This window comes from Vitis vinifera, chromosome 12 (genome assembly GCF_030704535.1).
Source record: "Vitis vinifera cultivar Pinot Noir 40024 chromosome 12, ASM3070453v1".
Classification (NCBI taxonomy): Eukaryota; Viridiplantae; Streptophyta; class Magnoliopsida; order Vitales; family Vitaceae; genus Vitis; species Vitis vinifera.
The window spans coordinates 1,985,076-2,010,912 of NC_081816.1; the positions used below are offsets into that span (position 1 = coordinate 1,985,076).

Here is a 25,837-nt window from a genome sequence, read left to right on the forward strand (position 1 = left end):
GATACCACCCTTCTCAGTAATTATCATATTTAGCCGACCCTATTCATAATTCGCCCTTTATTTTTTGGGACAATGAAACAAAGAGTTAGATTTTTTTATCTAAAATAATTTCAAATGTGATCATCCCAAAAGTAAAGAATCCATCTTTAATAACAAGTATTGAAGAATCTGATGAGAAAGTTTGTATTTTTGGTACTAACTAAGATTTTAATGTGTTAATGATTATTGTATGTAGATTATGCCTTGAATAGAAAAATGGACATCAATTAGTTTTCCATATGCTAAAATCAAGAGTACCCCAAATAAGTTGAACCTAGCTAATAAGTTCATGGATGTTATTGTATCTCAAGTTTACTATAAATAATGAACAAGTTAAATTTTTTATATTTTAATCAAAATGTTCACTTAGCCTGCACTATGGTTAAATTTTATTAACAAAGAACTCAACTCAAATTAAATTCTTCATAAAATAAAAAATAAATAAAAAATCACATGAACTTGACTAGTTTCAAGTTTCATTGACAAATAACATAACTCTAGTTAAAGTTTCAATTAAAATATTTCTAACTTATTTACACTATAATTAACTCATGTTCTACTACTTATTATAGTAGTTCCTTCATGCTTACAACTTCTCCTCAAGTGCTATGTGTCTCACATACTTTTATCTTTCCTCAAATGTTGTCAAATGATCCATGCATTTTTGCAACACCCCATGTCTATCGATGAATAGGAAGTTACATCTCCATGCATTAGTTGCACTCATGTTTGTTTGAAAAATAGCCCCAGACGTCTTAATAACTACACTCACATGTCAACCATGAGCCTGAGCTTTATGTCTCAACCAACCAACCTTACGTCTGCATGCCTCAGCTAACCAACCTCGCATGTCTTGATTGCATACATCACTTGCACTTGTATGCCTTGCCAAGCCAAACACTTGCTTACGAGAACCTTTTATCATATGTTGTAAGGTATCATGACCTTCTCCAAGGTTTACACATATAGCATTGCCCACATGCAACCCATGCACTAAGTTACCAACATCCTGCTTTGTCTCAACCACGCAACCCACATCCGTTAGATGTCATGTTCTGCTCATGGTTCTGCATCCACTCTCTCATGCCTTGCCCAAGCCATCATGCACTTGGGCAAGTACAAGCCCTAACATTAGCTGTGCCTTGAATGTGCCCACACCATGCTTTAGCCTATAATACCCTTTGGTTACCCACAAGTGAACAACCTCCAACCCCCTTTTTAAAGAATGTTCTAAACAATTCTCAATTTGTTGGGTGTTTAAGCACCAACAATCAACACTTGGCATATCAAGCCCAAATGGTGTGCCGATACCATTGCTACATGCCATGCCCACAGGTCATGCAATTTTGATAATATTGTGTGCACTTGCAGCACCGTCCACTGCCCACCATGCACACCCTTGCTACAACTCGTGCCACTTGACCCGCTTTGATCTATCAAGGCTGACTGAGCTAAGTTCCCATCAATGCACATCACCAGCCACATACTACGCCACGATTATGTTTTCTTAGCCACATCAACTTGTTTTATGTTTGGGCATGCCGCCACCAACATGCCCTGGGCCATGTGGGCACAAGGCACCAGCCACACATGCCCATGTCGTGCCTTCTACATTAGTTAGGGTGCTAACACTCGTCTCCAAGAAGCTTTTAACTAAATGGCCAATAGACGTCCAAGATTGATTGGAGTGTGACTCTCTACAAGGACAGACAGCTTCAAACGGGGTATGGAAATGAAAGTAAAAAACCAATACCTAACTACAAAACATGACTCAAAGTTGCGGTATCAATCATTGACTTAAAAGATCTTGAAACATATTGATCTTGATGTATCGACTTGGTACCATACACAAACATGATAATTAGAAAGTTTAAAAAATTATAAAAATGTTATGTAAATTACTAGAAAATAGGTGCAATTAAATAAGGTTAAAAAATTAATAAAATAAAACTATCTCATAATTAACATTGTTTAAATAGTTATAAAAGCATTCATTGATTTCCTAATATAATTAAAATTTACAATATTATAAAATAAAAAATTTATATGATATAATAAATTTTAAAAAAAAATCAAGTATAAATATAATCATTATAACATACAAAGATAATTATTGATTTTCTAATATAAACCTATTATTAAAACGTTGTTTTTATAATTATGATTCTTTTAAAAATATTTGTTTTAAATAATTATTGATTTTCTACTTTAATTTGAAATGTTATAAGACAAAAAAAATTAGATTATATAATAAATTAAAAATATTCAAATGTCATCCAAGTTATTCTCTTTCCCAAATATTGTTTTCACTGTCCCGACAACTACCTGATTACAAGTTTGCAAACCCACCATAGAAGCTCTCCCCGAATTGTCAAATTGTCGTCATCACCGAAGAAGGTATTTGATGCTTAGTCCACTGAAATTGACACTGAGTCACCATCCATCAACGCCAAAACTTCCTTGCTCCGTCGATTGTGGTGAGGTAAGTTAGCCCTCACCCATCTAATCTCTCCTCATCTAGACTTCAAAAGAAGCCATGGCTCCATTAAACTTCAATATTTCTTCCTCCGATTTTTTTTTTTGAAAATTTTATGATCTTTATGTTCTGATTTGAAAGGAGAAAAAATCACTAATTTGAATTAGAAAAACTTTTGTAATTTAACCAATTCAACCGAGTTAACTCAGAATTTGAGCCGAACCAACTGAGTCCTACCGATTTAGTGCTGAGTTTGTGCATAGTATCATACCTGGTATCGGACTCGTCATGGTAAGTGTCGAGGTGGATACGACTCGGCCAAGTTGTACCGGACTCGACCGATACTTTGAACCCTATTACAAAATAAAGATGTCCAGGACAGGGTACAAAATCAAAACAAAAATATTTTTTAACAGCTAGTATAGCAAAATACAACGGGTGAAGTAATAGAATTGGATAGGCAGGGCTAGAAATTGAGCTTCAGTGGGTTTACAAATGTAGAAAATGTCAGAAGTGGCTCAAAAGACAAAATAATATACAAAGACATCTATGGGTTCAAAAGTAACTAAAACTTGGGCAATACATTCACCACTGATGGCACTGTCTATCTATAAATATACAGATAGGTCTTCTTGGTTCTTCAAATCCCATATAACAATTTTCCCGTCCAATCCTGCAATGTTATGATGCAAGAATCGGTAACTAGAGACCTCTTACAAAGATGACAATGGGTTTTGTACCTAAATAGAATGAAAGATTTTTCTTTTTTACTAACCTGAAGTACTGAAGCGCGTCACCTTGGAATCCCCATCCTCCGTAAGTGGCGCAATAGCACTAAAATTCCCCAAAAAACCAAAGGGAAAAAAAAACTTTTTGAATAATATGTGCAAAATAGGAAGAACATGTGATAGATAGAAGTGAAGAACGATAACAGAAATAGCAATATGACTTATAGGGCAGATGGATACTTTATGCAGTTCTCATGAATGCCTCCCCGGGTTCTCGAAGGTTCAATTGCATCATTGCCCACTCCTTGTTTTGATTGACCATATAATTTTCCAAATGCTTCAGAAAACTGGTAAGCAGCAGAAAAAGTAGGGAGGGTCTATTAATAGCACATGAACACAATATACTTGTTCATAAAAATACATTTTTGTTAACCACAACCTTCTTGGATAATATTAAACAGATCGGTTTCAATATTTACTATACAGAAAAACATTTACGGCATTGACAAACTTAGTAGGGGAACCACATATAGAAAAAAGAAGTGACACTTCCTAGCTTTTGTGCTTTTTTTAAGTGGTTATGCCCCTCCATCAACCACAGTAAATTCTAACCCTGACTCCTGATTGAAGTGCTGGATTTCACTATCTACAGTTCAGCTAAGTAAACTGTGAGCCCCATACAAATAACAGTAGCAAATGTTCAAACAGATGCAAGCTATGAATTTTCACTACTTCAGTATGCTGAAAACTTGAGATAGAAACATGTCTTTTACCTACTAGACTAAATTTTCTGTATCCACAGCAACCAAAAAAAAAAGAAGTGGGGGGAAGAAAAGACAGTGTTTACTATGCAGATACCTGTGAACCATATCTTGCACTTGAAGATGAGGTCTTCCTTTCACCAAGAAATCTGATAAAGCTCCTAGGAAACAAAATAAACAGGAATAACTTTACTATTTTCCTTGAAAAATAAGAAAGACATCATTTTTGAAAATTTCTTCTCAGAAAGTGCACTTCTCCTCTTAACATGAGAATACAATCAGCAAAGACAGTTGAAGCAACTACAAATGTTATACAATACCAGAAGTTAGTTCAATTTCACGTTAAAAGAAAGAATCTGTGCCATTAGCCGACCATTTTACTACTATAGCTGTTAGAAAAAAGAAAAGATGAATATTATTTGGTCCAACCTAAATAAGGTTTAAGTAAATTACAAACCTATATATATACACACATGGAAACTAAATAATCTCTCTTGTAAGTTGTAACTGAACATTTCCTTTCCTTCTCTTCATGATAAACAAGAACAATATTAGTATACATGTGAATAGAAAAGTGATAGCAGAAATGGAAGTGCAACAAGAAAGAGAATGCAAGAACTAACAAACAGCTCCCAGCTCCTGACAGGCAAATTGTCATCCTAGAAAAACAATATAACCCAAAGCAAAGATGAAGAATCGAAAGCGAGGAGTAAGCTCCTCTCTGTCCGAGACTACAAGCTTCTGGAAAGAGTCCCAGACAAATGGAAGAGAGGAGTAAGCTCCTCTCTTGCCTAGCCTATCAGCTTCCTGTTTGATTGCCTGATTTTTCCAAGTGAAAGAGCAATGAGTGACTCACATCTCCAGAAAGATTCACTTCTGATGCAACCAATGCTCATATCACCACAGTCCTCTCCAAGTCTGTGACATCCAAGAAACAACAATCACTAAATCCCCCCCACAGAAAGGTTCAAGAACATCATCATCACTTTCAGACTTCCAACAAAGCTAGAATATCCGCCTCAAAGGCCAACCTGCTGATAAATCCAACTCCTATTGTCCTTGAAAAGCCACTAATAACCATCTGATTTGAGTTACTAAGGAGGATCCATCATAGTTGAGCTTAAAGCTTCTAACAAGTAGAGAAGACCAATTAGGTGACAGGCATACCCTCCTTTGAGGAAGGCACATCAATCTCCAAATCCAACAAGATAGTGCAAATGGGAACACAATGACACTCATCCCAAAAGATATGTAATAGTGGATCCTCTTCCATGACTCATCAACAGACCCCTTTCAATCCTTAAAAATTCTGGTATTCATATCAAGCTAGATGACTCAAAAAGTAGCTAGAAAGAGCCTCCATTGAACAAAACTTCCTTTATTGCTTTTCCAAAAACCTTAAAAAGATATAACTTACACAACTATGTTGTCTTTGAGGGCAGGGCATGTAACAAATGACAATTACTGCAAAGGGAAAATAGAGGAAAAGATGATTAGCAGATCCCAAATTCTCCAATCATACTACACAAAGGTTGATGGATTCTAAGGCCTCCTAAGCTAAAGAAAATTATTATTGGCCACTAAGAAAGTGAAGATAAACAAACTTGGGAGGAGGGCAAAAAATACTAGGGTGTTATTTTTCTAAAGGGGGGAAAAGAAGAAGAAACCCAAAAAGGGGGTATTATTTTCAGAAAGTTTCTAATCCATATCCCTTAAGGACAAGTTAAACTTCATCCAACCTTCCAGTAGTTAGAAAATTTCTTCACAATCTGATCCAGAGGAACTCCATTATTAGCTCCTAGCAAAAAGCATGAACACGAAAGATGCAAACTACTCCATCAGAATCCCATAAAAGAATCTCCCAAGGTGATCAAGATTAATATTGACATCAACTAATGTGCTCTTGTCCATGTTGATCTTAAGGCTGAACACAAACCCAAAAAGGCCAAAAATTGGTTCAAGATTTATTGACACACTCTTCATTAACTCTAGAAAGGGATATGGTGCCATCTGCAAATTCAAAGGGAAACTCTGACCTTATACCCCACAACCTAGAACCCCTAGCAAATCAATTTATAGTCCTAAAAATCATTCTATTTACAATATCAACCACAATAGTAAATATGGAAAGTGAGAGAAGGCACTAGCATATACCTGTAGTTGTCTGGAGGACAAATTAGCATGGAGGATTGCTAACAAGCACCCTTTCACAATCAGATCCTACTACAAGTCCATGGTACTGTGACCCCCTTACATTTTTGCTACTAACCTAATCTGGAATCCCAATATTCCATCAACGGTCAGTTATTTAGTGTGGGTAGTGGCATGCTTACCAACCAACTAATGAGGGGAGGTTGGAGTATTATCAACTAATGTTGTCTTTGCATTGAACATCTGTCAGTAATAGGGTGCATTATAATAGAGCCAACAACAACAACGTGATAGCAGTAGCATAAAAATACATCTTCAAAATGCCATTAATTCAGGCCACTAGAGGACTATAAGACCCTAAAATTATGCAAGAAAAGTAGTAAAAAATAAGAGCCAAAGTTCAGAGGTCCCAGGATATACAGGAAAAGAATTACAGGCAAACAGCATGCAAATTTAAGAAAGGAATCACTAAAAGAGAAAAAAGCAATACTCATAGTTCACTGGGCATACCATATTCCACTTCCATCTGCTGCAAAAACCATTGGGCTGCAGTCAAATCCCACACCTATAACCATTCTCTCAGAAACAAATAAGACCTGAAAAAGAAAAGTGTCAAGAACACAATTTTTCAAAGATCAAGATAGTGGATAATAAGTGAAGCAAAGAACTAGATTTCAAACTATGCAGTTAATAAGAGAGGATGCTGACCCACATCACGGAGAGGCAAATCGCGAAATGCAACATTTTGAGCTAAAGGAGAAGGACCAACATCATCAACAAAGTAAATCATAGAATTATGACCTGAACAATAATACACAAGGAAGATTCATAAATAGAAAATTTCAGAAAGTTTTTAATGATGGATATGAATTCCTTCAAACACTAACTGCCAAAAAATTAAAGAAAAAGAAAAAAAAAAAGAAGAAAAAGAGGAGAATTTTGAAAATTGGGTGCAGAGGAATGAAGTTTCTGACCTACATAAGCTAAGGTATTGCCACTTGGAGACCACTTCACACCAAATGCCCACGAAAATGAGAGATCAAGCTGAACAATTTGCTGCTCAACAGAAAAGAAAATACATAAGCTCATGCTGCTTCAATAGAAATACAAAATTAACAACATTGGAAGGTAAACTGCATGCAATAAATAGGACCCCTGTCATTCAACAAGACAAACATATGACTTAAGATGTAAGAATGCTATAATGATTTCGTCCCTTCAAATGACCTACTAGGAAACAATATACTAAAAGATAATGTGTTCAACAAATGAAGGGAAAGAAAAGTAGAGCTGGCCAGTGGCTTAAAATAAGTTAATTTGTGCAGCACAAGGTTCTTTCTTAAAGGTGGTAGCCCCTTGAACAATGAGGTGTCTGAGTTCAGGAGGTAAAGGCAATAAACTAAGAGGTAATAGGGAGAAGGTAAATATGGAAGTGGCCCCTTGAAGGGTGTGAAGAATCCATAGAGTGAGCTCCCGAATTGGAGATTTTTCAATGAATTCAAAAAAAAAAAAAATTCAATCCTTTTTTCTTCCTCATCAGAAGTAAAAATTCAATCCCTTTTTTGGTAACCTCTTAGGCCATTTTATAGAGGTTTTCTAGATGTGAGCTGGGAACTAAAAAGTTTGGGAGCCTTATTATAACAGTATTTGGGCTGGCTAGCTGGTCCTTTTGGCTAAAAATAAGATCACAAGAGCACATATCCAACAAGATCCTCCCTGCTCCCTCTAAAATCGGCCAAAACAAGCTTGCCAATGTCTAGACTTTTCCAACCTTGACGCGCCTTCAAATCTAATCACTAAACCAACACCCTTGAACCTCCTGACTCAGGTAAGCTTCAAAGCAAATGGATCTTGTGATATAAGACATCTTCAAGAAAATTGTGGGAAATATCCTCTAAGTGAGAACGAGAAAATGAGCCAACAAGTGAACACAGAAATAACCTTCCTTCATCTTATGTGTTCAATGTCCCCATCCTAAGATGGGTAAGAGAACTCTCCACCGTTACCACATGCACCATGCAGGCATCCACACCTTGTAGGCACCCGAGGAGCTCGAGCATCCACCTAAGAAAAATTGGCATTCTGTCCAAGCATGAGAATGAGGCCAATAAATCATGTTTACAGGTCATTTGAAGGTAGAATGCCACATGGTGCTCTATCGATAACTTTGCATGGAGTAAGGTCATTAATGTGGTCTCTAGGGTACATCCTACATGTCATGCAAGGCACACTACATATATTTAGAGGTCCATGTCTTAGTGTGAAATCAAGTATCAATAATGTATTAGGAGGTGGTTGTAGAGAAACCCGGGATGGAAAGCTTTGTGAAGGAGGTGAGCAATCCTAGCCACTTCATGTGTAATCTAGTTTAAGAGAAATGGTAGAATCATTGAGAATGGAAGATCTTGTAGGGAGTATCTATTATCTCACAACTCTTTAGATGTCAATTAAGAAGTTAATAGGGATGCCCTGCAATTCTATCTTGAAGATTGGGAGCAATTTTCCCCATAAAAAGGGGAAGGTTATCAAATCAAAGTTGGTTCTTCACCAAGCTGTACTTTATGATTATTCCTTAGGTAACCTAAATCAAATGGGCATTAGAAGTACAAAATTATAAAGGTGTGATAAGGACAGATGCACATAGGGACCAAGGGGGCCACATGGTGCACCATCACAACCCCTAACCCTGAGATAATACACTATAATGGGATTCCCTAGACCTATAGGAAAACAATTCTTTTCCCCAAGCAAGTTGGACTTCGGCACCTGCAACAATTTTTTTAATTTCTTAACATATATCATTCTACAAAATTTGTTTTCCTCCCTTTCCTCCTCCAATAGAATGCCTTCTTTCAGGAAATAATGAAATAAATGATTTTTTAAATTAATAAATAAGTGTTACTTTAGATTTTTTATTTTTAAAAAAAAATCTAATACCCTGGTTGAGCCACCAACTTTTTTTTTAATTATTATTATTATTAGAAACAAATGATTATTAATTATAGGTAAAAAGAACATGAGAAGGATGAGATGTCCTCCCCACAATAATAAAAACCCAATCAAAAAATGATTAAAACCCTCCACTATAAAAGGATGCCCATACAAAAAGGTTAAATCCACATAAGAATATACATGGATGTCGTTTCCTTAAACCTTAACTAAGCTTCTACTAATGTTACCCTGTCCCATTTTATCCACACGTCGAATGCCGATTGAGTTGAATAACATTGAGAGGAATGCCTTTTAAAAGCATCAGTGCAAGAGGCCTAAAAAGATGATAAAAGTGAAATAAATCCCACAACATTTCTAACAACCACTTTCCACACAATCCAAAACAAAGTGACAAAAACAATTTGCCAAAGGGTCTTGCCTCTAATGGATCTTCTCAAATCCTTATATAAAATGATCATCATATTGCATATGCTCCTTAGTGGAACCCAATCCAACCTGGTTTGTCTAAATAGCCTTAGCCAAAGCTCCACACTTCACACGTATAAAGACAAATTAACACTTACAAGTTAAAGATAAATAGACGAGGGAACAAACATTAGGAGACTCAAACTCGAGACCTCTTGTTATTTTTATTTTTTTAGGTAAAAAACAAAATATATTAAAAAAAAAAAGCTTGGAAAAGGTGCATCAAGTACACATGGAGTATGCAAAACGCGCTGAAAGCAAAAGGGAGAAACAAACAAACACTGCCCAATACAAAAACCATGCCCTAAAGTTCAAGAAAAACAAAAGGCACTCATGCGACCAACATGCAACCTAATCAAAACTGCTAACACCTGACTAAACAGAGCCTAGCCCTAACCCAACCTTCAAGCCATTCTTCCCAACTCTAGCTTGAACCCTCAAAAACCACTTTCCACCCACTTCTCCAGTTCCTTCTCTCTTTTCTACTTGATTGATAGTAATTAATCAAACTCTCCAACTTTTGAAGCTCCCTATCAAAACAAGACGTAAACAAAGGTCTCTTCTTAATACTCAATTCCCCCCCAAACAAGACGTAGACAAAGGTCACTTCTTAATACTCGGTCCATCCCCCCAACCCTTCAAAAGGGAGACAACTTCCTACTCAAAACCATCCAATCCTACATACTTACTGAAGGAGACAAAATTTGTGAAAGAATAAAGACTCCCAGCATGTCCTTACTAGGGTTGTCCTTTCCTGGAGCCCTCTTCTTACTGCACAAATCATATACCGCACACATGTCATCTTTGAAGGAAGTTTTGGAACATCCACTATAAAATCCCCATGGGAAAGGATCTGCAAAGGCTTGTAGCCTACTCCCTCGCTTTCCAAACTCACCTTCTACTCATGTAAAGGGAAAAGAAATGCAATTAGAGCACTAATCCTAATCCTAAGATATATCATGATGCAATACATAAAGGGGAAACATAGGCTGTATCATAAATTATTAAACAAGTACAAAACATGCTTATGTGGAAAATCATAGAAAATAGGATACAAACATGACAATCACACCATATTGTACAAACAAATACAAGCACGCACACATAAACACACATGCACACACAGAAATAGGATTAGATACAAGAGACACAACAATTATCATCAACTGATTAGAAACTCCATATTTGTAACCTAGGATAAACATCAAAATCATAATGAGTCATACTACAGTAAAGTTAGGGCTCAATGGTTCACAAGAATATGGAAAGAACGTTAGAGATTTAGGCATTGTTTACCCTTCCATTGTAAGTTTGACATCTCAACAGAGAGAGAGAGAGAGAGAGAGAGAGAGAGTAGAGAGGGGGGATGGCGCATGGGAATAGTAAAGAGTAAAAGTCACCAAGAGATCTAAGAGTGTGTCCATCAAAACTAAGAATGAGGGACTTCAAGTAATTAAAACCTTCAATTACATGTTTCTCATGGTCCACAGTTCTAGGGTCTTATATAACAATCTCCCCTTTTCCTGAAGAAGAAAAACAATGGCTCAAACCCCTGCATATCCTGAATGAATTAAATCATGTTCTGAGCATATGCAACCTGAATATGTTGCCAACATCAGAATAAGTACAAATTGAGACCTTTTCTTTCCTTAGATTCTGAAACTAAGCTTGTGCTACCATATATGAGTGAGCTTCTCCAACAGCCACCAAGAAACACCAGAATTTGTAGTATAAAAAAGGAACAGACCTTTCCCCAGTAAATTATATGCAGAAGTTTTTACACATTGTTGACAACAAAAGCAGTAAAATTGAGATCTTCCACCTGTTTCTTGTTTTCAGATTGGGTATATTATTGCATTTCTACAAAAAGTGTCCATCAACAAGAACCATTATAAGAAACAAACATTTATTCAACAGTACAAACTTGCACAAAGTTATTTCCCCCAATGTAATGAACTGCACAACAAAATCTTATTCCTACAAGAGAAAAGAAAGAAATATTGAACCTCTCCAAATTTTGCATCTGAAGAAGAGCCTGTTCTTGAATCCCTGGGTCATTTCCAAATAGCAACAGTTGATAGTAAAGAGGATATGTCATGGAAAAAAAAATGTATAAAGTGACAATGCTCCAAAATTTTATCAAAACATACCTTGTATCAACACCTTTAATGAAGGTAGAGAATACTCGACATTTTCCATCAGTTGATGTTGTTGCAAGGAGAATCTATAGTCAATATTTAAGGAACAAACATTTAGACACCAGAAATGGATGCTTCCATGCAGATAATGACATAGTGATTGTTCAGCTAGTAACAAAAGAATATACAATTTGAACAGTTATATGTGCAAATGTAATTTCTTGTCCCCTGTTGTAAGGATTCATGTCCTCTTTGTACCTTTCTTCTTCAGTTATTTCTCATCTAGGAGAAACAAGTTTTCCCATTGTCGATTGATTTTGTACCAAAGAAAGCAACTAATTGCATTTGCTACATTGCAATTTCCAAGTATAGTTGTTAAAAATTTAAGGTACATAGTATGATTCAGTCTTCATGCAAAACAATATAAATCATCAATATGTAAAAAATATTTAGATCTTACAATACATGTAAAGTACACTTTGACAATGAGTTAGACATGATATTTGTGAGACACACAACTATTTAAGTAGCTTTCATGAAAACACATATTTGGATGATTTCCTTAAAAGAAAGGAAAAGAAAAGAGAAAAAAAAAAAAAAAAGGGCTGATACTATGTTTAAATGCTTTCAGACTTTCCTTTTTCCTTTCTTTTGTCTCCATAGGAAAAGAAAAACCTTCTTTTCATGGTGTTTCAAATCCAACGTGGTTTTTGTACGATCATTATCAGTGGCAGATCTAGAATTGTGCTCGGGGGGGTGGGTGGGTTGGGGAACCTATGATAACAATTTATTGAGTTAATGATCATACGTAAATATTGGACATTGATTGATAGTACTTTTACTCAATATATTTATAACAAACTAAATCATAAGCACGAACACATAGTAAATTAAATTAAATAATTTCAATAAATTATTATAGAAAAAAATTAAAACAAAAATCAAACTTAGTAAAGTATAGAGTCAATGATCATATGAAAAATTAAAGAGCAACTACAATACCCAAAAGGTTTAATAGGAATCATTTTTTATTTAAATGAAAATGAATTTTAATAGGAAAATTGTTACTAAGGTTATAAATATATATTTCAGAAATTTCAGAAACTTAAAAAATCAATCAAGAAAATTTTTCAGAAAAGTTTCAAAAAAATAAAAAAAGTTGTAAAATCAGTAAAAAAAAAAAATCATTAAAAGGTGTTTAAATAAGTTTTCAGTAAGAAAGTTTTACTAAAAAATTTCAATAAGAAAGTTTAAAAACAAATATATAAAAAATTTGAAAGGCATTTATAGGTAATAAGTGGAATTTTGAAAATATGTATTTAAATAAAATCAATGCATACTAACAAATAAAGAAAAAGTCAAGAAATCATGAAATTTAAAACAACCAAAAAATAAGCATATCGTCCAACAGCAATTCCCATGAACCAATTCGTGTAAAAGAGGGAGGGGGGAAAGGCAGTTGCACCCACCCTAGGGACTTAATCCATCTGCCAGTGATCATACTTCCTATTTGTTCCTTTTAAAAATAAATACACAAAAAATTGGGTGAGAAAAAGTAAAGAAAAAGAGAGAACAATTCCAAATGGAGATAGCTACCCCAGGGGCCCTTACTTAATCTGCCCCTGATCATGCTTCCTCTTTGTTCATTTTTTTCTTATAAAAAAGAAAAAAAAAAGGTAAGGAAGACGAAAGAAAAGGGGAAAATAATACCAAATGGGATTAGCATACAAGTGAAACACATGTTATTAAAGTTGCTTGAGTTCGTGTAATATGGAGATGGATGACCTCTTATTGGATCATGAGGAGGGACAATTAGTGCCTTCTCGGAGACAGCTAGTTTCATATTGATCAATGATCATTCACGTAGAGATTGTGCCCCTACTGAAAGGCCTCAAAAGTGAGCAAGTATATAATCTTATGATAGAGAGGATTAGCCAACAAGTCTTCTCGGGTGACCCATAGATCGAGAGGATCATATAGATGTGACTATAGGAGTGGAGGATGGTGAACTTCTCTAAAACTTTTAGGCTGATTGTTTCCTTGGAAGTCTAGAGTGGCAAAACAAAAGGCCCATAGGCTGGTCATAGGAGTCATATCATATACCATGTTGGGGATCTTATAGCCCCCTTGAGTTTGGCAGAAGAATCCTTCACCTTGGCATTGAGTCAGGCAACCAGCTAGGGGCTTAGAGTGGCAAACCATGCCGTCCATAGGCTGGGCAAGAGAGCAGCCATATCATATATTAAATTATTAGGGATCTTAAGCTCCCTTGAGTTTGGTGGACCAATCATTCAGCTTTGCATTGAGTTGGGAAACCAGAAAAGGGTTTATGGGGATCTCTATTCCTTCAATTTTTTATGTCCTCTCAGATTTATGTTTTTGGAAGGACCTCTCATCCATCATGCATATTATTCTTTTACTTACTACAAGTATAGTTACTTATCCAGATACAACAGAAAAAAAAAAAAAGACAATAGTTTCCCTTGAGGACAATGAAGAATGAAGCACTTAATATTTTTTTTTTACCATTTAAGGGCGGAAAGGGAAGAGGAGGGAATGATGAACCTTTTTTCTCAGGCAAAAATCATATATTAATACGGCTATAACAAAAAAAAGGGTCCAACCCAAGTACACAAGAATGCAAATGTTGCGTCTTTTCAGCTTTTACCATCTTTCATGAAATTGGTTATATATTTAATTCTTCCAATGTACATGTGCTTCATATATGCATACACACCTTTTTCCTAGCAACTATTTTCCAATAAGCAAAACGAAATTCATTATACATAATATAATACAATACAAGGCACAAAAAAGAGAATAATGCGCAATAGGATCTACAAGTTGAGATTCCCTTTTTTTTTTTTTTTTTTTCTTTTACTTATCAAAAAAAAAAAAAGGATCTACAAGTTGAGATTATGATCATAAGATAGAAACTTAGGCTCTCAATTTATTCTATAAAAAAATTTATGTAAATATGATTACATTACTAGCTGAATCTAACAGGTCATAGGGAGAAAACAAAGCTTGTGCCTTAAAGAAATTGAGAACTTTCCAACTTTGCATGAATCCCCATTTGGAAGACAAATCCAAATTTGAGTGGGAACAATGGACGCATGTAGACATCCCAAGTAGAAGGTTTGACAATATCTTGATAATAGCTTTTAAATGGTAAATGAATGCATACATGACTGTGCAACTACTCTTAAAAATATACATAAAAATAAATAATTGCACTTAAGATAAATGGAAAATACGCACGTTATTAGGATGCCAAGCAACACCCGTCACAGAAGAATTATGTCTTTTTCTGATAAGTTTACTGACCCACCTGCAGAAATGCATACCATGAAAAGATCAATATCAACCCTCAAGTTAAAGAAAATACTCACATAATTTAATCATTTAGACATGTTTAGCCAAAATGGTATGCAGGGGAACTATGATCACCAACAACTATAGGTGCAATATTTTGGTAGGCAGACGCATCTATCTATACAAGAAAGCATAGTTGTTAAAAGTGAATCAAAGGCCCAAGTTGCAGCAGCACCCCAGCTGTAACGCTGCACTTGTCAAGGCATACAACTGGTTGATGAGGTACACCCCATTCTTTTTTCTTTTTTCTTTTTTTTTTTTCTTTTTTTCTTTTAGAAGCTCAAAGCAAAACTTCAATTTAGCCATTGTTTTGAAACTGAACGTGGAAAGGCAAAACCATGTCATTTCCTCTTGTTTCTAAGTTTCTCAGCACAGCTAAATATAAAATCATTTTTTTTACACTTTTATTCTTAAAATTCCTAATGGTTTATTAAAATTTCATATAATTGCAATATTTTTTATTGGATGCTTCTTTTAAACATTTGAAATCTAGATTTCTTTGTTACTTCAATTGGTATCAAGGATGATATTTACTGACGTAGAACCTAAAATAAATTAATGCTTGATAAATTGAGAACCTTGATTAAATAGTGTTTTTTGTCGGTCCCGACTTCGGGCCAATGTGCTAAATCAATAATTCGATAAATCTATAAGATAATACATTATAAAAAAATTTGTATAGTATCATATACGACCCACTTACTACATAAATTAATAATTTCCCAATGTGCAATTAAATCCATATGGTCTATCTAAGAGGGCTTCATAAATATGTGACCATTTCTTCTTAAAATTGATATCAACTTGGATCTCATCTTCAACTTTTCATAATGCAGAAAGAAGTTTTGGTGTGACGTTTTCATATTGCAACAAGAAATTATTCAATGTCATTGTCGCTTTGAGAGCTTCTTTACATGAGACAGGTTCCATAGTAGAATTATTCAAGAGTTTTAACTAATAAGAAATACCTTGATAATTAATAAAGTATTAATTTATCGATTAATAGATTTTCCTTGGTCCCAAGACTATTAATTTATCAAGGTTTAATTGTATATGCACATATAACAAATGTTTGCATGTCCAAATTTACAAAATTTTATCAAAATTTTACATATGACTTTTTCTTCTATAAGCAAGCAAAGGTAATAAGAGGCGGTAAAATAGTGGCCCAAGATATACAAGAACAAGAAACTCAGCCCCTTAACCATAGAGAAAACTGTCCAAACAAGATGTACAAAAAAAAAGCCTCTCCCCTCCCCACCTCAATGGGAACCCACCCAATCAATGAAATCTATCAACGTCAAAGGACTAGCTTTTTTAGATAGTTTGGTCTCCAACTGAAGTGAAAAAACAAAAGAAGCTTGCAGCCTTTACAAGGACAGCACCCCATCTTCAAAGACAATTCTGTTTCTAGCCTTCCAAACTGACCAAAACAAGCACAGAGGGCCCGCTTTCCACACTGTTATGTACTTTTTGTACACCCAAGCTCCATCCCAGCCTAAAAAGGTCTCCCTTACCGAGGAAGGGAACACCCAACACAAACCGAAGAGGGTAAAAAACAGTTTCCACACCTCCCTCGTCTTTTCGCAATGAAGGAGAAGACAGTCAATAGACTTCTCATAAACTTGGAAAAAAACGCATCTATTTGCTAAAGCTCATCCCTTCTTCTGAAATTGGTCTAAAGTTATAACTTTTCCCTATGAAGCTACCCAGGCAAAGAAACTAATTTTTTGCTGCACCTAAGAGTTCCAGATTATCTTCATTGGAAAGCACACTGATGAATCCAGCTTTAAGACTTTGTAAAGGGACTTTACAGAAAAGTTGCCATCTTTGGACACTAACCACCTCACCCTATCCTCCTCATCTAACAACACTCTTTCCCCACACAATTGCCCTAGCAGGTTCTCCACCTCATCCAACTCCCAATCATTGAAACTCCTACTAAAACGAGGGTTTCAACTCCCCCCCCCCCCCCCCCCCACCTTTCCCTACTTGCTGAAACAGTCCATAAATCACTCACCCAAACCTCTTTGGCTGCAGCTAACACAAATAAGGAGGGGAAAGAATCAAACAACGGTGAGGTTCCACACCACTTATCCTTCCAAAATCCCACCCTTTGGCCATGACCTACCACAAAAGATATTCTAGAGCTAACAAGGTGATCAAGTTTCCTAATTGCTTTGCACAACCCTACTTCATGCCTCTCTCTAAACTCATAGGAGCACCACCCATCTCGATTCTCCCCATATTTCCCCCTTATAACCTGGTTCCAAAAGGCCTTTCTTTCATTTGCAAAACGTCACTTCCGTTTTCCAAGGAGAGCCTTGTTGAGCATAGCAAGGCTCTTAACCCCCAACCTCCATTTACTTTTATCTAAACAAACTGTCGACCTCCTCACTAAATGAGGTTTTTGCTCAAGAACCCCACCTCCCCACAAAAAGTCCCTCTGAATCTTCTCCAATCTCATTCTAACCACTCTTGGTAGATGGAAGATGGACATAAAATAAATAGACAGGTAGGACAAGGAACTATGAATCAATGTAATTCTCCCACCCTTAGAGATATATTGTCGCTTCCACATAGCCAGCCTTTTGCGGAACCTTTCCTCAATACCATCCCAAGCTGCCATGGAGTTAAAAGAAGCCCCCAATGGCATCCCCAAGTAAGTAAACGGAAAAGTACCCACCTTGCAGCCCAGCTCACAAGCCAAATCATCCACCTTCTCCACCCTTCCCATCAGGATCAGCTCACTTTTATCCAAATTAACCTTCAAACCAGAGATTGCCTCAAACCACATCAACAATCAACACAAAAAAAGTCATTTGCTCCTCCCGCACCTCACAAAAAATCAGAGTGTCATCAGCAAACAGCAAGTGAGAGACCTCAACCCCTTTCCTACCTCTCCCCCGCACTTGATAAGTCGATAAAAAACCATCACAGGCTGCTCTCTTCAAGAGACAGTTGAGGACCTCCATTGCTATCACAAAAAGGTAAGGCGAGAACGGGTCTCCTTGCCTTAGACCCCTAGAGCTTTGAAAAAAACCCGAAGGTGTTCCGTTGACCAAAAGGGAAAAACTAGTTATGGATAAACACCACTTGATCCACTATAACCACTTCTCCCCAAACCCCATTTTCTCTATAACCATAAGCAAAAAAAACCACTCCACATGATCATAGGCTTTCTCAATGTCCAGCTTACAAAGAATCGCCCCTCCATTGCTTTTCAAGATCGAGTTTATTACTTCATTCGCAATGAGCACTGCATCCAATATTTGCCTACCCTCCACAAAAGTGTTTTAGGCCTTGGAGATCACCTTAGCAAACACCCCATTCAGCTTATTGGCCAGCACCTTAGCCAACCACTTGTACAACCCCTCTACCAAGCTTATTGGTTTGAAATCCCTCAAGTCCTCTACCCCCACTATTTTTGGGATCAAAACTAGGAAAGTAACGTTCAAACTCCGCACAAAACAACCCAATTCGTGAAATTCCCTGAACAAATTCATCACCTCACTCTTCACAAACTCCCATGAAAACTGTCAAAAGGCCATGGAGAACTTGTCCAGGCCTGGAGCATTATCCCCACTTAAACCTAAAAAGCCCCAAACACCTCTTCCTCCAAAAAAGGCTTCTCTAGCCCTGCCACCTCTATATCATCCAGTCTCTCAAAAGAAAGTCCACTAATACTAGGTCGTCGGTCACCTAAGGTAGAAAGCAAGACCTGAAAGGCTCTACAAACTTCCTCTTTAATTTCATTGTCCTCTGTGATCCATGACCCATTAATTTTGATTTTGTCCATCTAGTTTCTCCTCCTATGAGGATTGGTCATTCTATGAAAGAAACTTGTGTTCCTATCCCCTTTTTTCAACCAAATTTCTCTCAATTTTTGCCTCTAAGACATTTCTTTAAAAAAGACCCGTTTTTTATAATTCTCTAGCAACTTTCCTAAACTCCTCCTCTTCCAAAGACAAAGGACGATAAAACTCCTCCTTGTCCCAAAAATCCACCTAGTTCAAAGCTAGCTCCTTCTGAAACTTCAACCTTACCAAAAACTTCCTTGTTCCAACATCTCAAAACAAGCTTCAAAGCTTTCAACTTCTCAAAAAGAATGAAACTAGATGACCCACTGAAGTTAAGCCCCTCCCACCACGATCTCAAGATAGTCTAATAGCCCTTCTCCGTTTTTTTTTTTTCTGATAAGTCTTAAAGCCCTCCTCCTTTCGCCACATATTTTCAAACCTGAAAGGCGTAGGACCTCTCCTCAAACCTCCGCCTCAAGAAGAATCGAGAAGTGGTCCGATATCAACCTAGCGAGAACAGACTGAACAACACCTGAAAAATGAAGTTCTCAATCTTCAAAAATAAGGAAACGATCAATTTGCGATTTGTAACAATTATTTAAACCACCAATCCAAGTGAAATACCTCCCTAAAAGGGCAAGTCCCTTAACTCTAAGTCCCCAATTACCTTTGAAAATCTTCTCATGGCTAAAGACAGTCTACCTCCTCTGCTACACTCCGAGGGGAATGTGATCATGTTGAAATCATCTACCACGCACCAAGGGTCAATCCACAACCCTCTACTAGCCCCCAACTCAAGTTGCACCTCATTTCACTTAAGCATGCACCTTGAGTTAGACCTTGTCTCTAGGCTCAAAACGAGCTTTGCATTTCAAGGTATGTGAAATGACCACCATACCCTTGAGCTCCTAGCTAATCTATCTAGGGGAATGACAACTCAACCCAACCTATAGTTAGTTTTTCAACCTAATCCCATCTTTAGATCTAAAAACTTCAAGTCAAGTGGCCCACCAGTCAAGTCAGAATAGAGTAGGGTTGGATTCAACCCACCCAAGATGCAACCGCCAGCATAACAAAAATGAGAAAGGATTTCAGAAGCTGACAAGGTAGACTAATTCTCCATGTACAAGAATATTCAAGAATATATCAAGAGTTAATTTAACCAAATGCAAGGATAAGAACAAAATGTAAAGAGAAAGCCATAAAGAAACAGAATAATACCAGTTATTCTCTTGCTCGTAATAGCATATACAAACTGTCTTAGCCCCACTTCCAACAGCGAACTTGTTTTCTAGGGAAAAAAGTTATAACATCAAAAAATCAAAAACATATCCCATATCTACAATAGCATTCTCTGAATAGAACTCAAAATAAAAATAATAAAAAATAAATTATAAAAAAATTAGCAGATGTGGAATCAAGTGCAAACCCTCAACATGAATACCATGTGTTGATATGACATTTTCCATAATATAACGGGTGATTGTGGGCAAGTATGGGCAAGTTGAGGGGGGTTGTTGTTCTAAAGCTGTTGGGGAAGGACATGGTGTGGGGGTGTGGAAGGCTATCAAAGGCATATGGGAGATGTTCAAAACAAGAACTGGGTTTACAGTTGGGTTTGGAAACAGGGTAAAGTTTTGGAAGGGCAAGTGGTGTGGGTACTCATCCTTGAGGGAGTCCTTTCCTGAGCTTTATTCCATAGCCTCCTCTAAAGGTGCTTGGGTGAGTGACCTTTGGGAGGATGGTGGTTGGAGTTCTAGGTTTACAAGGCAACTGCATGATTGGGAGCTAGAGGAGGTGCAAGCCTTTTTGGGGAGATTGTCAGCACACCCCTTGTTTGTGGAGACCGATGATGCCATGGTATGGTTGCCTACGAAGGATGGTGCTTTCTCTATTAAGTCCTTCTACTCCTCCTTGGCCAATAGGAGAGTGGAATTGTTCCCCCATGGTATTGTTTGGAATTCTTAGGTGCCCCCGAGAATTAGCTTCTTTGCTTGAGAAGCAACTTGGGCCAAGATTTTGAACATGGTTCAACTCAAAAAGAGGGGTTGGAGGATTCCTAATATATGTTACTTGTGTAAGGAAGAAGAAGAAACTAGTGATCATATTCTCATTCATTGTTCGAAAGCTCGTTTGTTGTGGCAATTGATCTTTGCACTTTTTGGCATTCAATGGGTGTTGAGTTGTTCAATTAGAGAGGTCCTTTTGAGTTGGCATGGGTCCTTTGTGGGTAAAAAGGGGAAGAAGGCTTGGAAAGCTACTCCGTTGTGTATATTTTAGGCTTTATGGCGAGAGAGAAATAGGAGGGTTTTGACAACTTTGAAAGCATGGATCAAACAATTTAAAATTCTTTTTTGTATCTATTTTGGGATTGGGTTAGATTGTACATTGAGGGCGGATCTTTATCACTGTTAGACTTTGTGGATTAGGTAGGCTCACGATAGGGTGCGATAGTGGGTTTTTTGTGTCTTCATTCCTTTTTGTCCTTTTTTCTTCTTATACAACGTGTATACTTTCTTTCTTTTAACACAATTCTTATTTACCTATCAAAAAAAAAAAATTCATGTTTAAATACTCAATTTCTTTACAAAATCCTTAAGAGTTTAAAACATAGTCATTTCTATTTCAACTCAAGCACATGAATTGAACAAAAATATATATTAACTAGAATGTTTCAGTGAGGAATCAATACCTCATAGCCAGTTTCCCAGAAGTGAAATCACTACTGAGAATATGTCAGTTAACTGATGAAAACCATTCAAATCATAAATTCAATCTATAGAATTATGTCCACTTCAGATCATCAGAGGGGACAATGGGACATACAATGGTTTGCAAGAAGGGGATGTGATCATAAAAGAAAGCTGGTAGCACTTCTAATACAAAACAATAACCTTCAGTTAAATGGTTCACCATTCAGGTAAGATGAGAAAGAAAAACCATAACTCAACAAGCCATTCTTCTTCTGTACCTCTTGGACTCCACTGAACGCAAAGTGCAGCACGGTTTAGCCTAAGGATGACAAGAGTAGGTACCCATTCTGCTGCTTCTTGGTTCCAAACATATCTAGAAGGAAAACCAGGAATTCAAAAATAAATAATCAAAATAATAATACCTGTACACAAGTGCATGTGCATGAGAAAGAGAGAGAGAGAGGGTGAGAAGGAAATGTCTCTACAAAAAAAAAAAACTACTTTACAGTATTTCAAACCAAATCAACACTCACGAATTCCGGTCATGAGATACAGTGACAATTCTGTTTGACCTTGCGCTCCAGTCTATCCCAGAAACAATTTGATCATGCTGAACAGAGGGGAAAAGCAAGAAGTTTTAGAAATTGTTCACAGAATTTCATCTAACATTAAATATAAACTGATCTATGTACCAAACACAACAAGAGATCGGTACAACAATGAATAATAATAATCCATGTCTTAAAAGGCTATTGAGGCTTATGCCTCAAGGCTTGCCTCAAGGCGTGCCTCAAGGCGATGCTCTACAAATTAGCCTTGAGACTGTAACCCCAGTTAAGGTAATTGTGGCTTAAGCCTCACCATGCCGAGGCTTATAGCTTTGAGGCTATAGCCTCACAACTAATGAAGCCTAGGCTTCAAGGCTAATGAGGCCTAAGCCTCAAATATCCAAAGGGTTTTCGGCCTTTTTGGGCTTTTGGTATATATTTCAGAAGAGGCTTAAGTCTCAATATTCATTGAGTTTTAATGGGTTATATCATCTATGCTTTTATGGACTTTTGATAATGATTTCATGAATTTGTATTGGGTCCCTACTTGGTTAAACCTTGTACAAAATTAGGACTTACTTAACTTTCAATTAACTTTTAAAATAGAAGGAAAAAAGAAAGATTGAAAAGAATAAGGGAATTATTGACTATGCTAATGGTTGATCTCATATATAATCTAATTATTGAAAAAAAAAAAAAAAAAGATACCAATACAATTGGTGAATGAAAAAGAAGAGGGATGGGTGGACATTAACCCCAATAAGGAGGATAATATAACCATTGGATATGATTATACTCCTTGGAGAATTCCCAGTTATAGTACCAGTAATATTGAAAATTATGTCTTAAAACCGTAAGAGATAGCTAAATTTTATAAGAGAAAAAGAAACTAAATTAGAACTATTAATAATGAAAATAAAAAATAAACCATCAGAAAGAGCTAAATTTTATGAGAGAAAAAAAAAACTAAATTAGAACTATTAACAGTGAAAAATAATTAATTTTATTATTATGAAGTTTATGCCTTTTTTATTTTTCAATTCTATTGTGATTTTATGATTATTTTTTTTATTTTTTTGATAATTTTTATTATTTATTTGTTTAAGTGAGGCTTACACCTCATCGCATCTAGGCAAAATGCCTCAAAACCACCATTAGTCTTTTAAAACATTGATAATGATAATAATACTAATAATAATAATAGACAAATGATAAATGATAAATGATGTTAAAAAGTAGGACGTAGATATGACAAGGACATTGGAACATGTAAATATTTCTACATATGATCATTCAAATAACAAATGTAGTTTTTTCATTACTTATCTAACTTTTCTTGAAGAAAAAATTAGCACAAAATGAAACATGAAGCCTAACCAATGTAATACATATAATTATATTGCATGTGACTACTAATGCTATGACTTAACTAGATCTCCTCTCACATGATAAAATATTTATTATTTTATTTCCTTTACAATCATAATCTCTTTTTATAAATTAAAAGAGTGAAGTCCAGACATCTTCCTTCATAAAATTACAATTTTTTTTCCCTATTTTTCATCCAAGACAAAGCAGTGCATTCAAATTCTGCACCTACAAGAATAATTCTATCAATATAATAACATAAACAAACAAACACATAATTGTAAAAAATACTGTGCCACTACCGTATGCCAGAAAAAGCCCACTGATGCCTAAATCAAACATATTCCAAATATTTGCAATTGGTGATCACACAATTGAGGATCATTATCAATTCAATAAAAATCCTCCCTGAGTTCAAAATCATAGTACCTTTTGAAGAACATGTACCCTCTCCCACTTGTCCTGTGACTTTCTATAGATGTGAACTTCATCACTATTTGGACAAAGTGCAACCACTACAGAAGCACAAAAAAAAATGTAAATATTCAATAAATATACATAAAAAATGAGAGAAAAAAAAAAAGAGGCACATAAGGGTTAGAAAGGACTACTGGAATGGTCAGGGCTCCAGGCGTGGCAAGTGATGCACTTAGCGAACTGGTGAACAGAGATCGCGGCCATTGCTGTCGCGGAGGCTAAAATTCATCACATTTTCAATGTGAATTTCACAGAGAAGATAAATAACGTACCAACACTGGATCTAAATCTAAATGCTACAGAAGAAATGAACCTGAGACGAAATCGAAATCAGCCAGGCAGGTGAAAAACACTGGTGTTGACCGACAAGGTGAACAACACCAAGTGAGGTGATTTTTTACGCCTCTCCGATGGTGCCAATCCGAAATTTAACCTAAAATCCGAAAATGTCAATAAATCTTGTCCAAAACCACATTTCCGCAAAAAAAAAAAAAAATCACCAGAAACCATGGTTTCTCGGAAAATTATGCGAGAAAGTCGAAGAAATTTAGTGCACAAATCGGAAATTTTTGGATTGAAGAGATCTGACCTGTTGAAATGAAGACGATGATCCCAACACAGCCAAAGGTAGAGAGAAGAAACTGTAGAGAACGACGCAGCTCAGTCAAGAGGGGAAGGAAATGGAAATTGGCAAATTAGCTATGGAATGTCATAATGCCGGAGCTCACATGGGATTATTTATTCTTACTAGGGCTTTAAAATGGATTTTTAATTATTTTATTATTATCTTTTAGAAAGAAAAAAAATTTGCAAAACATACATATTGGAAAATATATACAATTTTGTACTTCCATAAAATGAAATCCATCTTGGAATGGAATTTTAGAAAAATTATTTCCATAATTGATATAAATTTATTCTTTTAAAATATAATTTAAACCCAATATTATTTTTTTTCAAAGATAATTTTAAATGAAATTATTATAAATTAATTCACACAAATGAATCTTGAAAACCCTTAAACCTTGTTAAGGAAATTTTCTGCCTCCAAAATCTTCTAATCATATTTTTACAATGCTTTTAGAAAATTTGTATATATATATATTAAAAAAAATTCTTAGAGATAGATTTTATGACAATATTTGAAAATCTCTAAATATTAAGTTAAATTTCAATTGTCATTTTTTCATGACTCAAAAACTTTTGATTTTCAATGCTTTAAGGTTTGTTTGATAACTATTTTCAATCATAATTCTAAGAAATAATTTTTAAGAACGGTTTTTTAGAACCGTTCTCTAATTTTTATAAAATAATAATCTATTTGGAAATCTAAAATATTTTTAACATGTTTTTCATATTTTTAAATATATATTAAAAATAATTTTGATATCAAGTATTTTATTTTTAATCATTTTACATGTTTGTATAATTTTTTTAAAAATAACTCTTGAAAAATAATTAAAAATTATCATATGAAAACGTCTTATTTTCTATTCTTAAACATTTAAATAAGCATTTATGGCAGTTTTTCAATCCTTAAAAATTAAAGATGGCATTTTAATCACAAAACTAAACCTATTTTTTAAAATGAAATAATCATAACTTATTTACTCTCTCTTTTTTTTTCCTCAGATATTTTGAAAAAATGCTAGAAAATCTTATTAATATTTTCTTATTGAGTTTAATTTGTTGTTCTTTTAACTTTATTAATTTATATAAAAAAATTACACAAATTTGATCAAGGAGACCTCTAACATTTATGGGATCGGATGGTATATTTAGCATTTTTGTTATTCATATATAGATTTAGAAATCAATATAAAATTGATAATAGTTTGTTTGATAGTAATTCTATGAAACGTTTTT

General features: G+C 35.4%; 1 protein-coding gene across 2 annotated transcripts; it reads right to left on the reverse strand.

Moving 5' to 3' along the window:
- Positions 1 to 2,903: 2,903 nt before the first annotated feature.
- LOC100257410 (actin-related protein 2/3 complex subunit 1A) lies at positions 2,904 to 24,768 on the reverse strand. 2 transcript variants are annotated; one of them, XM_002282463.4, is made up of 17 exons: positions 24,561 to 24,768; positions 24,285 to 24,404; positions 24,106 to 24,189; positions 23,924 to 24,009; positions 22,112 to 22,188; positions 21,857 to 21,951; positions 20,107 to 20,176; positions 14,972 to 15,041; positions 11,723 to 11,796; positions 11,579 to 11,621; positions 7,130 to 7,211; positions 6,868 to 6,956; positions 6,666 to 6,751; positions 4,102 to 4,165; positions 3,484 to 3,590; positions 3,291 to 3,349; positions 2,904 to 3,188 (listed from the first exon to the last, which is right to left on the reverse strand). In XM_002282463.4, the coding sequence occupies exons 3-17, from the start codon at positions 24,173 to 24,175 to the stop codon at positions 3,124 to 3,126; spliced, it is 1,137 nt and encodes a 378-aa protein (XP_002282499.1). In that variant the 5' UTR covers positions 24,176 to 24,189; positions 24,285 to 24,404; positions 24,561 to 24,768; the 3' UTR covers positions 2,904 to 3,123. The 2 variants fall into 2 exon arrangements, with proteins under 2 accessions (XP_002282499.1, XP_010657081.1); XM_010658779.3 differs by having other exon boundaries at positions 24,106 to 24,177; positions 24,561 to 24,699.
- Positions 24,769 to 25,837: the final 1,069 nt, after the last annotated feature.

Excerpts from the sequence above, each read along its gene's own strand:
- LOC100257410 (XM_002282463.4), bottom strand. The coding sequence starts at position 24,175 with ATGGCCGCGATCTCTGTTCACCAGTTCGCTAAGTGCATCACTTGCCAC. Across the intron at positions 11,797-14,971 it reads TTGCTTGGCATCCTAATAAC|ATTCTCCTTGCAACAACATC; the intron begins GTGCGTATTTTC and ends TATTGACTATAG. Across the intron at positions 4,166-6,665 it reads GCAGATGGAAGTGGAATATG|GAGCTTTATCAGATTTCTTG; the intron begins GTATGCCCAGTG and ends TTTGTTTCCTAG.